The sequence below is a fragment of the Chiloscyllium plagiosum genome, chromosome 38 (assembly GCF_004010195.1).
Source record: "Chiloscyllium plagiosum isolate BGI_BamShark_2017 chromosome 38, ASM401019v2, whole genome shotgun sequence".
Classification (NCBI taxonomy): Eukaryota; Metazoa; Chordata; class Chondrichthyes; order Orectolobiformes; family Hemiscylliidae; genus Chiloscyllium; species Chiloscyllium plagiosum.
The window spans coordinates 27280687-27297290 of NC_057747.1; the positions used below are offsets into that span (position 1 = coordinate 27280687).

Sequence of the window (16604 nt, forward strand, 5' to 3'; positions counted from 1 at the left end):
TGCCTCATTCTCCATCTTGCTTCTGTCTGTATTCTACAACGTGACTTATCTCTGTTTTCCTTCTGGCTTTTGAATTTCTGCTCACAGGGAGAACAAGGAGACCTTGGACAAAAGGTACTAAAATAAAAGCCATGTCTCTCCTTGCATCTGTCTTGTCTTAATCAACTAACCTTTCTACTAATCGGAATCAAACCAATCAATTTCAAACCAAACTTGACTCTAATAGTGAGGGTATTTATGTGCTGTAAGTGTTGACTTGCCGCATTCCAGTTAAATTGGGATTAATGCATGTGTCCCTTTGTGTTGCATCATAAAATTCACAAGGTACCCTGCCCAGATGTCACCTTCTACCCACAGTTGTGCTGAAATTGCATATTTCACATTGCCTTTGCTGTTATACATTGTCTGGAACTCATTTCACTCTCTCCCGCTGTCTCCCGCCTTTGGTAAGCCACTGCTTATGTGATGATTACCAATGCTGTTAATGCAGTGATTTTTTTTTAGAAAGGAACAATTTATTCAATAATATTTATTAAGAAATTTCATTACTTAAATTGCACAGTTTAAGTTCAAGTAGAAAGGTTATTGAAGTTAAGAAATATTGAAACTAGGAGAATTTGGCTGAATGTTGCTTTCAAGTGATTGCCCCCAACACAATTACTTAATTTAAATAAATGCTCAAACAGTATAATTAAAAAGCTGCTGGCATTTCTAAGCCACCAAATATTGAAGGCTGAAGCCATGCGGCATGTCAGTCCATAACAAACAGAAATGGGAATGTACAAATAGTTGTTTGGTCATACAGAACTTGACAGTTGCTGAAAAAAGATCCAATTTGTCGAAGCTTTTACAAACTTTCATCAAATAGAGCCTACCTGGTTTAAAATTTAAACAAAGCCTGGCAGTTAACTGACAGCTGTCATTACCTGGTACATTCTCCAAGGCAACACCTCAACCAAACAGACCACACTTACTGATATTCAGCACTTTCCTCTTGTTCTGTATACATTTTTTACCCTTAAATTGGTATTCCTACAAACTGTCCTGATGGGTACTTGGCAAGAAACTTTGATAAAATGTCTTTTTTTCAATAATACCGGGAGATTAACATTTTAAGCATGAATGGTATAATGTTCTTAATTGAATTTCAACTTGCTCCCTGTATTTAAAATCCTCATTGTATTTAGTTGGCCATTGTAGTGACAACTGGACTTCCATTTGGCATCAGGAGAAAACTTGTAGTCTTCTGGGGACAGGCTAAGAGTAGCCTGAGAGAGGAATGGGGAGGGCTTGGGTGGGCCAGAAGAGGATTTTGGTGAAGCGAATCTATCTGCTCCGCCTACCTCATTAGAGCAGGATTTTCTAGGCAGCCAGAGGGTCATGCAGTCCACAGAGTGGGGGCAGAGCTGATGGGGAAATGGCCAATAGCTTCAGTTAAAACCCAACTCAGACCCTTTGATGTAGATTGCAAGCGTTGACCTGGCCCCTACTGTCTCATGTACCTGTAAAAACAATGGGGGAGACTGGGTCAAAGCTTTGGATAGGCAATAAACCAGATTGTTATCATTGTGTGCACTTGGTATTGACTCCAAAACTAACCCTTTTTACAATAGTTCAGAAATGCACAACATTAGCAAATGGGAACTCTGCCCCATTAGACCATAAGAGAAGATAAGATATGGGAGCAGAAATTAGGCCATTTGGCCCATCGAATCTGCTTCACTATTTAATCATGAATGATAAGTTTCTTAACCCCATTCTTCCACTTTCTCTCCGTAACCTTTTATCTTCTTGACAATCAAGAAGCTATCTCCATCTTAAATACACTCAATGACCTGGCCTCCACAGCCTTCTGTGGCAGTGAATCCCATAGATTCTCCACTCTCTGGCTGAAGAAGTTTCTCCTTATCTCCATTCTAAAAGGTCTTCCCTTTACTCTAAGGCTGTGCCCTCGGCCCCTAGTCTCTCTTACCAATGGAAACATCTTCCCAACATCCACTCTGTCCAGGCCATTCAGTATTCTGTAAGTTTTAGTTAGATTTACCCCCAACCCTCTAAACTCTAACCCCTATTGGTTAGATCCCACAGGTTAAAGATTTGTTGATTGATGTTGACTGGTCTGGTGTGGGATTTCAGTTGCACTGCAGTATTTTTGATGCAGAAGACAAATGTAACAATTGTTCATCAATAGTCCTTCTCACATGTGACTGCTTTCCATTCTATTTTTGCTTTGCTTAACTTACATTCCCCCCTCCTACAGGGAGAACCGGGTGAAGTTGGCCGTGTTGGTGCTAAAGGAGAAAAGGTAGTTTTAGATCTTGCTTCAGGATTTTGTTTTATTATTGTGAGTTTTCAACTCCATAAAGGTCCTGCAGGATCACTAATATTTAATAACTACTGTACGCTTAGATACTGCTTTGAGGTAGGATTGAAAAGCTCTCATTTTCATCCTTTCTGCCAATCAGTTGGAAAAATTGGAAGCAAATGTTCTGTCATGAGGCTCATTATTGGAAGAATGATGCCAGGTTGAACATATTAAGAACGATATGAGATTTAATGTAACCTTTTTTAGTATAACACAGATTTGCTGGACCATTGCTAGTCTTTGAACAACAAAGGAATATTCCATGGGCAAATCCTTTGTCCATTAACTAAAGAATGGCATTAATTTATTTAATTTTGAATTAATTAATTCTTCCATTGAATATAATGAACAAAGTAAATCCAGGCAAACAGTGTTCCTCTGTTAATATCTGCAGCATATCGTCTTGAGGCTTAAAGTTGAAAATGTAGCTCTTTAAAAAAATGTTTTGAATAACAGACCCCCTGTAGTAGTTTACAGAACAGTTGTGGTGCAGTGGTTTCCCAGAAACTATTTCTGGTTTAGAATCTGCTGCTGGTGATATTAGTGCTTTAACTCAATGTACATAACACTCTTTTGTCCATCCTGACGCAGGCCTTAATCTATTTTGTTTCACATCATCAAATAAAATAACCAATGGATATCGTCTGAATGTGGCATTCAAGTGTAGGGATTGTTTTGTAATGTATTTGACCTATGTTACATGTAACATTGTTCGTTGTTATATTATCACTGGATGCAAAGTTGAAATGATGAAAACTGTTGCTACTAGTTACACGTCTTCAGAGTTACGAATTTATACATTGCGCATTGTAAAAAAAACCTTTCCCTTGATGTACAAGTTTGAATATAGCATCATCTACATCACTCTGTCCCTCTGTCCCCGTGTCCCTCTGTCCCCGTGTCCCTCTGTCCCCGTGTCCCTCTGTCCCCGTGTCCCTCTGTCCATCTCTCATAGACTCACTGTTCCTGATTTCAGCTGACATTCTTAGCTCAGTGGGTGGAATTTTCACTCCTGATCAGGAAAATCATATTGTCAATCCCCACTCCATAGATTTGACTCCATAACGAAGGCTGACACATCCAGTGCAGGACTGAGGGAATGCTGCACTGTTCAAGGTGCCAAGCTTTGAATGAATCATTAAACCAGAGTAGAGAGAAATTTCCACATCACCATTTGGAGAAGAGCTGGGAAGTTTTTCCACTGTTCCGGTGACCTCAATGCATCATAAAAGCATATTATGTGCATAATTTTCTGAGTTGCTTGCAGGAGGGTGCTACGTGTCAATTAGTTGTCATGTCTGCCTGCATTAAAACAGCAAGTACACTTTAAAAGTATTTTTTAACACTGGAGTGCTTTGGGTCATTGAAAAATCCTGGAGATCGCTGTGTAAAAGCATCTTCACCATTGTCAGCTTAAAATTGGTTTAATTAATCCTTCAGGGTCATATGACCAGTTGGCATCTCATTGTGTGCTGAAAATGTGTTGCTGGAAAAGCACAGCAGGTCAGGCAGCATCCAGGGAACAGGAGAATCGACGTTTCGGGCATAAGCCCTTCTTCAGGAAAAGCCTTCCTGAAGAAGGGCTTATGCCCGAAACGTCGATTCTCCTGTTCTCTGGATGCTGCCTGACCTGCTGCGCTTTTCCAGCAACACACTTTCAGCTCTGATCTCCAGCATCTGCAGACCTCACTTTCTCCTCAAAGATTTTTATCTCTCATTGTGTGGCCTAATAAATTTGAGAACATGTGAAACCTACCCAACTGTTAGAGATAACTGTTTCAATCACTAGCTGTAGATTCTCAAGTTAGAGTGAGTTAGATTTGCTATTATTCCAGATGTTTGAAATACTGCATGCACACAGTTTTCAACTTCAGATGGACATTCTTACAGGGCTTAGATCAACTTGGGCATTGGTGAGATCTGTGGCAAAATCAGAAAAGGCCATTGACCTTTTATACGAACTGCCGACTGTTCCTGTGGACCATTGAGAAGGCCAGGGTCTGGTGGCACACTATCCTCTGCCAGTCCTCTGTAGGGAAGGGTCCTCTCCTTTGCAGCCTCCCTTGACTGGGATGCCCTGATCCCTGGCAGAGAATCTCGACATCATCTCCGACCCCATTCTTGACCGAGCTTCGGGAAATGCCACTGTTCATTTGGGGATATGGCGTTCCTTTTAAAAGACCAGGGCAGCTGAACATTGGGCAAATAGTTGCTGAATGATGGGTTGTTCTGGGGATGCAGCATAGTAACATGGAGATAGACAGATCAGAGAGCGGCTAGGTAAATAACAAGGTGTGTTTGGTAAGGTACAGTGAGAAATTTCACTGGACCTTATGGCAAGAATCCCTCTGGAAAATTTGAAGGAATTTGCAGTTAACCCAAAAACTGTAAGATTAACCCTTACTGTCTATATTTAATCAATAATGGTGCACTCATTTCGGATTGTCCTATTAGCAAGAACATATTTATTGTAGTAACTTTACAGAGATGTGCAATACAGAATATCTTGAAATCTGAGCTGACAGCTTAGATCCAGATATGTTACATTTCCCACTTTGCAACAGTGACTGCACATTGGCTGTAAAACACTCCAATGTGTTCAAAGGATGCTACATAAATGCAAATTCTTTGTTCTTCCTTTCCAAATCAAACTCAAAGTAAATGTAGCCACCTTGCAGTTTTGCTTTGAAACTAACTATCTGGCTGGCTGCAGTGAGTAGGGGGAATGATTTTCCTGAGTAAAATAGATTTAAATATCTATGAAAATTAAAGATGTGTTTTTTTAGCTGCTGATTTACTAAGTAATTTCATCCTGAGTTATATAATCTCAGTGCCATGTCTTTTGAGAGATCACAGCAATTACTGACAATGGTATCCTATCTAAAAGCTGGTGTGAAAGCAGATATTAAAGAGTGAATATTTACCCCCGTTTGATCCAATCCCAATAACTTTATACATGGAGTTAATTTCTGGTTCAATCTGAAGCTCCTCTTTCTCTCTCAATTATGACATTTATATTGAGGATCTGTAGCACGTTGTTATCATGCAAAGAATGTGTATCACTGACAAGAACAGCGTTTACTGCTTGTTCCTAGTTGCCCTTGAAAAGGTGATGGTGATCTGCCGCAGTCCATGTGCTGTAAATACACCTGCAATGCCCTTAGGAATTTTTACCTACCACAGTGAAGTAACAGCAATATATTTCCAAGGCAAGATGGTGAGTGACTTGGAGGGGGAGTTGAGGTTTCTATTGTTGCTGCTTGCCTTGATCTTCTCACAGGTGAAGGTCTCAGGTTTGGAAGGTACTGTCAATGGCTCTTCGGAGGGGTGCTGCAGTCCATCTTCAGTACAGTTCACATCACAGCCACTGTGCACTGAGTGATGAGCAGAATAAATATTGAATGTGCTGAATTCGGTGCCAATCAAGCGGGGGCTGCTTTGTCCCAGATGGTGTCAAGCTTCTTGAGTGTTATTGGAGTTGAACTCATCCAGATAAGTCGGAGTATTCTATCACACAGCTGGCTTGTGCCTTGTTGGATGGTGGACAGGCTTTGAGGAGTGAGGAAGTGAGTTAGTTAGTACAGTATTCCAAGCACATGGAGAAAGTGAGGACTGCAGATGCTGGAGATCAGAGTTCAGAGTGTGGTGCTGGAAAAGCACAGCAAGACAGGCAGCATCCGAGGAGCAGGGGAATCGACGTTTCGGGCATTAGCCCTTCATCAGGATGATTCCTAATGCCCAAAATGATTCCTAATGAAGGGCTATTGCTCGAAACATTGATTCTCCTGCTCCTCGGGTGCTGCCAGGCCTGCTGTGCTTTTCCAGCACCACATTCCAAGCGTGTGGCCTGTTCTCATAGCCACAGTACATGGCTGTTCTAATTAAACCTTTGATGTATGGTGAACCCCCCCCCCCACACACACACTCTCCCAGGCTCCCAGGACATGACTAAAAAGGGAATTCTGTGGCATGGAAAGGTGAATGGTTAGATTCTCTGTGGGAAATGGTGATTTCCCAGCACTCATGTGATGTGAGTGTTATTTGTTGAGAAGAGGCTTAAGGGCAGGTCTTCCAGGATTTTGAGCAGACATTTGTTTTCAAGAAAGTTCAGATTTGGAAACTTATAATGTGTTGGTGTGATAAAACGTTGAGTTAACCTTGAATTAGATTTTCCTGTTCCATTACGCCCTGGCTCAGCTGGCACACAACATAATGGAATTGAGCAGAGAAAGCTCTTTCCCAATTCGGGGAGGGGGCAGGGGAAGCGCAGCTGATGTTTTTGGGATGCATTGAAGTGGTGTGTGCCTGGAAACATAAAATCCTAATAAGGTGGACAGAGGCCATTCTGCCCATTTGAGTCTGCACTGACGCCCTGAAGAACATCCTATCAAGACCCATCCCATTCCCCATAACCCTGCATTTCCCATGGCTAATTCACCTAATCTGCACATTCCTGGCCACTATGAGCATCTGAAGGAAACCCACGCAGACAAAGGGTGAACATGCAAACTCCATTCAGACAGTTGCTCGAAGGTGAAATCGAACTCACATCCCTAGCGCTGTGAGGCAGCAGTGCTAACCACTGAGCCACCATGCTGTCCACTGCTCTCTGTAATGCTGAGGTGACTGCACAGAGCATGCACAGCGACTGACAAACATGACGGGAGGTGCTGAGATCTGGTATCCTTGCTCCACAATGAAAAAGTGAAAGCCTAAGGAAAGGTCACGTGAACTTATCTTGAATTCAGAAAGATTAGAATTTGCAAACTGAGATATTGCTGCTAGTTATCAGTAAACAACAGGACTTGGCACTGGGTTATACAACATGTCTAGCGTTGAACTATAGTGATAAATGCGGGCACTGTTTGTGCTCGATGGCTGGCTGGTTATGCTCATGTTCTAAGAGTGCCACCTGCTGGCACCATTTGATATTTGAGTTGGTGCAAATGGAAAAGATAATCTTTTTGCATAAATTGCTTCACCCCCAAGTTCAGCAGCTGTACTTTCTGATGCCTATACCCACCATACTTTAATTCTCACTTCAACACGTTCCCTTAGGCACTTTCACTATTAAATATGTAACTTATCTAAGTTACCAACTTGTACATGCGTGAGCTGGTAACTTACTTAACCTTCTTCATCAAGACTTCTCAAATGTTTTTCTCCATCTTCCTCTGTTTATAGCCTTTTCCTCCTGTTATTACTCACCTCGAAACAAAGGAACAGAAGAAGAATATTCATTCCTTCCAACTCGCTGTGCTGTTCTGGGTCATGACTGATAGCTCCCTCAACACAATTTCCCACATTCAGTCGTTAATATCAAGAAATTTATCATTTTTTGACTTCAAATACTCAACAATTGAGTTTCCCCAACCCTCTGGGCTAGAGAATTCCAGCAATTCACCACCTTCTGAATGAAGACACTCTCTTCATCTTAATCCAAAATGGTCTACCCTTTACACTGAGATAATGTCTCTTGATTGTGGTTCAGGAGAAAAGGAATCTTCCTGTATCCACCTTGTTCTTAAATAATGCAACTTCCAGAAAAGAACTCTTTTGAAACTTTTTTCATTATTAATGCAATAATCGGTGATGACTCAAGCCTCGACCTTTCTCTACTTGAGAAATGATAGTTACCAATAACAGTTACCAATGAGGTGCTTTGCATCTGTAGACTAAAGAATGTTCAGAAAATTTAATTGCAGAATAGCTAAAGCTGTTAAAAACCTGTTTATTATCGACATTCAATTCTGGCAAATTTCTGAGAATCCGGGCCAAAAGTTCCATGGTTTAAAAAAAAACCAACATTCTGAAAGAACATGGACTTGTACCATTTAAAATAATAAGACAAAACCTTTGGGAATGTCTTGTTGTGGTGTGTTGGACCGCTGCCCTTTGTAGTTCTCTGAACTCTAGTTAGAATGCAGCTTCAAATCTGCCACTGTTCAACCATGCAAAATAGTTGAAGCAGAGAACAGTACAAATCCCAAATCTTTGGCCAAAAACTTTCAAACTAATTACATTGGAACCAATACTGTAGTCAAGTACAGCAGTGCTGGTGGTCCAGTAATTTGTTGTGACTCCCAGCCAGAATCTCGGGACGTCAAGTCCCAGAATTATCCTGCTAGATGCCCTTTGGTTTGGAAAGTTGGTGTAAACTTTTCTCTGGGTTCAAAGTGTGAGATTTATAGGCATAAGTTAAGATTAATGAGAAATGGAAGGGTGAGTTGTCCACGCTTCCACAGGAGTGGAAGGATTGCACTTGCTAGATGCAGAAATATTTAAATCCTCCTGGTTATTCTTCTGGCTTTTCACACAAAATGATAAAGCAAAATAGTCTCACAACCTCAAGATGTAAATATCATATGTGACAGTCTTTAAAAGCCACACCAAAGATTGGAAAATGAATATGTACTGTAAAAACTCTTCCACATGAATCGTTCAGTTGATGTATTGTTCCCCAAGCAGCTTAATTGGTTATGCATATGGTGAGAAAATAAGTTTCATATTCATTCTCGCTATTGTCGCTAGGCTTTGTTCCACAATAAGCAGCTGCCAGGCATTCCAAATTAAAGAGTGTGTTAATTGTGGATGCTGGAAATCTGGAATGAGCTCAGCAAGTCTGGCAATATTGGTGAAGAGAGAAACAAGGTCAATGTTTCCCGTCTGTGACCTTTCATGAGTTCAGAAATACTTGTCGATGTTAAACAAAGAACTATGGATTCTGGAGATCTGAAACAAAAACAGTTCTGACAAAGGGTCACTGGACTTGAATCTTGAACTCTGTTTCTCTTTCCATAGATGCTGCCAGACCTGCTGAGTTTTCCCAGCAGGACTTGGAGATGTAGCATTCTTCCATTTCCATACAGCATTTGACTAGGTGCAGCTCAAAACCTTAATGTACTAAATAAGGGTTTTTGGAGCTGTGGGTAATATACAATATTAGCAGGGAAGGAGGATCGTTTCATTGAGAAAAGGCAGAGGGTCCGAATGATTGGGACATCTTCAAGCTAGTGGACCATGACTAGCGGAGGGCTGTCGAAGAGACTGAGAACAATGGATCTTTGTTTGCTGATGATGCAAAGTTTAGTGGGAAGGTAAACTGTGAAGAGGGCAGCTGAAATGAGTGGGCATCAGGGTGGCAGATGGAGTACATTGTGGGGAAGTGTGAGGTTATTCACTTTGGTTGCAATAACCGAAACATAATGTTTGTAAATCTTGATGTCCATGGAACTTTTGGTGTACTCCTACAAGGAACACAAAATTAGCATGGGGGTCGACCAAGTAATTAGGAACGCAAATGGTATGATGGCCTTTATTGCATGAGATGGAAGTACAAGAATAAAGTTCTGCCTCATTGTTTTGGTGAGTCCCTGGAATCCTGTGTGCAGTTTGAGAAAGGATACTCTTACATTGAAGGTGGTGCTCATTAAGGGGGATGTGAGCAGGTTGATCTATGATCAGAGATTGACTCGGATCTCAGGAGTTTAGAAGAATGTGAGGTGATCTCACTGAGATTTATAATATTCTGAAGGGCCTCAATAAGGCAGATGCTGAGAGAATTTCCACCGGTCGGGGACTCTCAATCAGCCTTAGGATAAAGGATCAAATATTTCAGATAGAGATGAGGAGGAATAACTTCACCCAAAGAACAGGGAATGTTTGTAATTCTCTTCCCTGGGGATTGAGTATTATTCTGAGGTAGAAAAGTTTTGATCTCTCAGGAACTGGAGGACATGGCGAGTCTGCAGGAAAGTGAATTTGAAGCCCGAGTTCAGCCATGTTTATATCAAATAGGACAGCAGACTCGATGGGCTGAATAGTCAACTCCTGTTGTATTTGCTAATATTGTGTAATAACCCTGTCTACATTGATTTAAAACCTTGAGGAACAGATTGGCATCTAAATTATTTTGAAAATGATATTTTAAGGGTTGTATTATTTGGCTGCTATGTACAATATATCTAACTTGTACACATTTAGAAAATAGAACTGGATCCTTTATACAAATGTTGGCAGGCAGAGAGGGGGATAAATCACATGGCAACTGATGGTGAGACTTTAAACCAAAGTTTGGAAACGTATTTTTTGGTTTTAACCCTCAATGTTCAGCAATGCATTGAAAATTAAAAATAAATGATTTATGAAAGGGGAAAGAATGATATGTACTGTTGTAAATTATTGTGTAAGCAGGCTGTATTGTCATTACCTTTGATACATAAACAAAGTGTTCAAACTTCATAAAATAGAACTGGGACTAATCCGTGCCTGAGTTTTATCTTAACAATTTCTACTGCTTTGAGGATGATTACATGAAGAACCACCACTGTCTCCAAACCTGCACCCTCCTGCCCCCCCACCCCCCACCCCCCCACACCCCACGCCATGGCTGCTGTCCCTCTGACATGGCCTGCTCCCGATCTCTCCCTCTCTATCTCCTGCTCAGCAGCTTCTGTTGAGCCAATGTTTGGATGGTAAAGTCTCTCCCTGGTCTCTAATTGGCTGAACTTTGAAAATCCATGTGGCCATACTGTAAGCACCACATACAGAGTCATGACCTAGAACTAGCTCCCCTTCTTTCTGATCTCTGACCCCTGCTTAAAGATCCAGCCCAGAAAACCTATTCAGAGTAAATATGCAGTGTGACTCCTCACTCCAGACTAAATTGTGTGGTTTTACATTGACCTCAATGTTTAGACAGTAACAGTTCTGCTCTTTGTATTTTTTCTAAAATTCTGTAGCATTTGGAAAAAAAGCTTTGCATTAAACTCTAATCATTACAAAATTAAATGAATCATCATTATCCATTGAGTATGATGTTTCTTAGAATAACTTCAGATGTTTTTAGTTTTCCATTTTAAATCTCAATGTAGGAATTTTAAGCTGATGTATTTCGCACATGTTTTTAAGTAGATAATAGTCCGACAAATCTGTTAGCCATTAGCTCTGGAGCTTCTAACTATAGATAGATTATGTTAATTAACTGAGTTGACTGTAACACAGTCTGGTAATCAGAAGGTTATAACTCTGCCTCAGACTGTGTTTTCTCATCAGAAAGATAATTATGTGAGACTAAACATTCTGCTATTAGTGATACGCTGTTAGTTCCTCATTTGGTTTGAGTCAGTAGTGCTCTATAAAAAATTTATACATGCAATGAATAAGGCTTTATTCTTCAATTTCAAGAGCAAGGAGTTGCAATAATTTGTTTGAAATAGCACTTTAATCTTGATAAATGATGAGTGACAGTAGGCTGGAGATTTAAGTTCCAACTTTTCAGTTCCAATGTTTGGAATCAAAATGATTTTCAAGAAGCATGAATGTAGTGGCAAAAGTGAATCTCTGTGTTTGATCTGTAATTATTTATAAAATGTTAGCTTCTCTGTTTGCTTGTGAAATGGAAGCTATTGTGCAGGTATGTGAACATTTCATGGACAGAAACACAGATTGTCAAGGTACCTCATTTATTCTGCTGTTTGCTGGGAATCATTAGTCGCAACATACAGACCACAATCGTGGAGCACATGAGGTTCCAGAGTCTGTGCCAGTCTGTGCCATTAACTCAATCTGAGAGGAGCAGTACCAGCTGCACTTGGTGTTCCGAAAATCGGAAGTAGGATCATAGCCAAAGAGGTTGTACCGGCCTTGAAACGTTAACTCTATTTCTCTGTCCACAGACGCTGCCAGACCTGCTGAGTTTCTTCAGCACTTTGGTGTCTTTGAAGCCTGGTTTAGCAATGTTGGGAAGTGCCTTTTAGTGACTGTTGTGTGAAACAGGATTGAAACTGTCTGGGGCACCACTGTGTGAATGCAGACAACTAGGGATGGGGAACAAATGCTGAGCCAGCCAGTGATGCCCTGGATGAAGTAAAAATAATTCGCCCATGGCAGAGTGAAGAGTGGCCGATGAAGTGTAATTTAGATAAATGGGAGGCGCCGCATTTTGAGAAAGCAAATCTTAGCAGGACTTATACACTTAATGGTAAGGTCCTAGGGAGTGTTGCTGAACAAAGAGATCTTGATGTGCAGATTCATAGCTCCTTGAAAGTCGAATCGCAGAGAGATAGAATAGTGAGGAAGGCATTTGGTATGCTTTCCTTTATTGGTCAGAGTATTGAGTACAGGAGGTAAAAACAATGACTGCAGATGCTGGAAACCAGATTCTGGATCAGTGGTGCTGGAAGAGCACAGCAATTCAGGCAGCATCCAACGAGCAGCAAAATCTTTGCAGCCTGAATTGCTGTGCTCTTCCAGCACCACTGATCCAGAGTATTGAGTACAGGAGTTGGGAGGTCATGTTGCGGCTGTACAGGGCATTGGTTAGGCTGCTGTTGGAATATTGCATACAATTCTGGTCTCCTTCCTAACAGAAAGCTGTTGTGAAACTTGAAAGGGTTCAGAAAAGATTTACAAGAATGTTGCCAGGGTTGGAGGATTTGAGCTATAGGGAGAGGTTGAATAGGCTAGGGCTGTTTTCCCTGGACTGTCGGAGGCTGAGGGGTGATCTTATAGAGGTTTATAAAATCATGAGGGGCATGGATAGGATAAATAGGCAAAGTCTTTTCCCTGGGGTGGGGGAGTCCAGAACTAGAGGGTTAGGTTTAGGGTGAGACGAGAAAGATAGAAAAGAGACCTAAGAGGCAACCTTTTCACGCAGAGGGTGGTACGTGTATGGAATGAGCTGCCAGAGGGAGTGATGGAGGCTAGTACAATTGCAACATTTAAAAGACATCTGATGGATAGGAATAGGAAGGGTTTGAAGGGATATGGGCCGGGTGCTAGCAGGTGGAACTAGATTGGGTTGGGATATCTGGTCGGCCTGGACGAGTTGGATTGAATGGTCTGTTTCCATGCTGTATATCTCCAAGCCTCTGTGAAATACACTTGGACATAGTCTTCTCCTTTGTTGAAGTGACAGTGGTAATGAGATGGAAATGTGTTGCTGGAAAAGCGCAGCAGGTCAGGCAGCATCTAGGGAACAGGAGAATCGACGTTTCGGGCATTAGCCCTTCTTCCTGAAGAAGGGCTAATGCCCGAAACGTCGATTCTCCTGTTCCCTAGATGCTGCCTGACCTGCTGCGCTTTTCCAGCAACACATTTCCATCTCTGATCTCCAGCATCTGCAGACCTCACTTTCTCCTGACAGTGGTAATCCCCAGTTGTCCTTAAGGTTTCGGTGAGCTGCCTTCTTGAACTGCTGCTGTCGATTTGGTGTCGGTAACCCTGCAAAGTTAGGGAAGGAGTGCCAGGATTCCCAGTAACAGTGAAGGAACAAGTATATTTCCAAATCAGGATGGTGAGTGACTTGGAGAGGATCGTGCTAGTGGTGGTGTTCCCATGTATCTGCTGACCTTGTCCTTCTGGATTGTAGTGGTCGTGGGTTTGGAGGATGCTTTCTCAGGTTCACATTGTAATCTGTTGGTCACTGCTTCCTAGAGAGTTAATTGAATGTTCTTCTCACTGAATTGACACAAAAGAGATCCTGACAAAGGAAATATGAGCAGCAATGGGTAAAGATAATTCTAAAGGTAACTTTAGTGTAATGGCCAAGAATGGGGCTGACAGAGAAACCAAATTGCAGCAAGGTCAATGTTGTTGAGGGTGCAGCTAAATAGAATCTGCCCCTCACTACCTGTGGGCCTCCTCCCACTGTCAGGGGCCTGTCTGGTCATGATGTGCTAGAGAAAATCCCTCTCCTGGTCTAACTACAAGTGGCTCTTGGATTGAAATAGATTGAGTTTATTGCATGCTAGCAACTAGTTACAGGTTAGATTGACATGAAGATTGCTCCAGAGTTTTTGAAGACAGCTAGATGATGGATGTTCCTCCGTTGAGATTGAGAACTGCTCTTCCCACAAATCCATATGACCTCATCATAGTGGGTGGTGCTATTATTAGCCCTTTCAGATCCACATACTGCAGATGTCACCTCCACAACACGGTTGAATATATTTATCATTATCATCACTGCTCTCGGAAATCCAGATAAAACCAAAATTCTGAGCAAGTGTCAACAACAGAAGTGAAAGAGAAATGAAAGAATTTTGTTGTTACACTTATTAGGCACAGTCATATGCTCAGGGCATCAACAGGTACTCTATAGCCAACGATTTCCTTATTGAATTTCAGTCACTGGGGCAACTATTTTGCCCCTAAGCAGTTTCACAAACAGTGGGGAGGTCTTCATGTCACCAGGAACTGAACTAATTCTGACTCTTTTAAGTCTCTGAGATTCAAAGCATTGATGTTACAATCGGTGAAATAGCATCAAGGTAGAAGTCAGCTCACTCTATAACCCATCAGCAGTGTCTTAGTATTTTAGTCCAGTTCCCAGTGGGGCTGTTTAATCTTGGATGAATTTGACCTTCAGTCTTGGTTCTGAGAAACAATACACTCACAATTTAACCTTGGAGAGAAGATTTGACATTCAGCATTCATTCACAAATATAGTCAGAGACTGTATAAACCAATAACATCATCTGATGATGGTTCAATATCAATTGGTTGAAATAGGAATGGAAAATGTTACACATATATCCAGATAAGATGGTCCTACTCTTTTTGCTTCATTCCTAGCCCTTCTTCCTCTCCTGTTCTTCTGTCTTTGTCTCTCCTCATTCCCACTCCTCCTTTGTGTTTCTTTACAATATTTTCCAGTTACACATGTCCCTGCTTTCCTGTTTTTTGTAGGGGGAGATTGGAAGGCCTGGTATGCCAGGAAAACCAGGAGCGAAGGTATTCCACACTTCAATTTCTGCCAAAACCTGTTTACACACTAATAAAATAACAAAAATTCAAATCACTTCAAAGTAAAAGTATTTTAACTTTTGTTATTCCACTGTGAAGTTGACTAATCAACCTCAGTAGCTAGAAGCAGACTACTGCTTTATTGTGTCAGTATTTTTCAGAAGTGTTTCCAAACGGCTATTAAAAATATTGTGGTTTGTTTAAGATGTACCGAGGATATTGGGGAGAGTTTGCCAAAATGTTGGCAAATAACTGAAGCATGATTTTTGGTAAAGGTAACAATAAAGTTACCATCATCCTAGCAGGGCAGCTCTCTTATTAGAGAGAGAGAAAAATGATTGATAGTGGTTTAACCTGAAGGTCTCTGTGCCTCAGGCAAGGGGAAGGAGAGTCCTTCATGATAAACTCAGCTGGTGCAGACATTGTTGGTGTCACTCTGCATTGTAAACCAGCTGTCCAGCCAACTGAGCTAACTGACCCCCAAGGTAATTGATACTATAGTAATTTGAATCAAAGTATGGGCTCCTGTGGCACAGTGCTATTATCTCTGCCTCTCAGCTAAGAGGCCTGTGTTCAAGTCCCACTTGCTCCAGTGCAGTGTAACACCATCGTTGAACAAATTAGCTTGAAAATAACCTTCAAGTTGAAATAACCCATCAACACCCCTCTTCCTTTTCCATGGAGTTTGATGTGAGATCATTGTTTGGAAATTATTCTTGAGATGCCCTCTTTATGTTTCAAACACGTAAGATGTTTTTTTTATATGGCTAGTAATGAAATCAATTTCAAAATGACATTAGTTTATAAAGCTGAGTGCTAAACAAGGCATAGGATTTTGTGGGAAGTGGCAGCTGTCCATTGCTGCCCTGAACATCTTATTAATATTACTGTTATAAACTCCACCACACTGACCTCTCCCCTGCCTCCAAATCCCAGTCAGTCCAAATCCTTTCAATATATCCAACAAAATAGCCCAAAACTCATTGAATGTCTGGATGCCTATTCTTTGACCATTCTTTCCCCCAGGGATTTATGAAGTATAATCATCATTATTGATTGATTTTGAGAGTGTGTGTTATCCAAAAGATTTAATCTGTACAATCATGCACAATATCTCATTCTGTGCCAGATAGCTCACTTGACAATGCATCCCTGGTTTCCTCCAAAAATCTGTTTCTGACTAAAACATTGGCGTGTGTCACAAAACCATTCGATCATGTTTCTATTACTCAGCTTCATTTTATAAAGTCATCCATTTACCTTGTGCTGATTTCTGACTCCTGCTATTTCCTGTCTTTAAACTATAGGGGTCACTTGCTTCAACTGTACCTGGGCTGAAGGTTTGTTGCAGTGCAACGCATTCATTCTTTTTTTGCTTCTGTCATTGTCTCTCTCCATTTCTTACCTCTTTTCCCCTCATTTCACTTTTCATCGGACACAGGGGGAGCCAGGACAGACTGGGCCAGCTGGACAAAAGGTAGACTTCCAAATC

At 41.3% G+C, this 16604-nt stretch overlaps 1 protein-coding gene across 25 annotated transcripts in view; it reads left to right on the forward strand.

The window, feature by feature from the left end:
• col13a1 (collagen, type XIII, alpha 1) overlaps positions 1 to 16604 on the forward strand; it is a 224795-nt gene that overhangs the window by 161764 nt on the left and 46427 nt on the right. For 15 of the 25 annotated variants that reach the window (XM_043679191.1, XM_043679190.1, XM_043679193.1 and 12 more), the window contains 5 exons: positions 88 to 114; positions 2261 to 2305; positions 15056 to 15100; positions 16420 to 16452; positions 16554 to 16589. The exons of 2 other annotated variants lie outside the window; for them this stretch is intronic. In XM_043679191.1, coding sequence (XP_043535126.1) covers positions 88 to 114; positions 2261 to 2305; positions 15056 to 15100; positions 16420 to 16452; positions 16554 to 16589 — 186 coding nt within the window. The remainder of the gene's footprint in view (positions 1 to 87; positions 115 to 2260; positions 2306 to 15055; positions 15101 to 16419; positions 16453 to 16553; positions 16590 to 16604) is intronic. 8 more of the 25 variants (XM_043679211.1, XM_043679213.1, XM_043679198.1 and 5 more) reach the window with 7 other exon arrangements.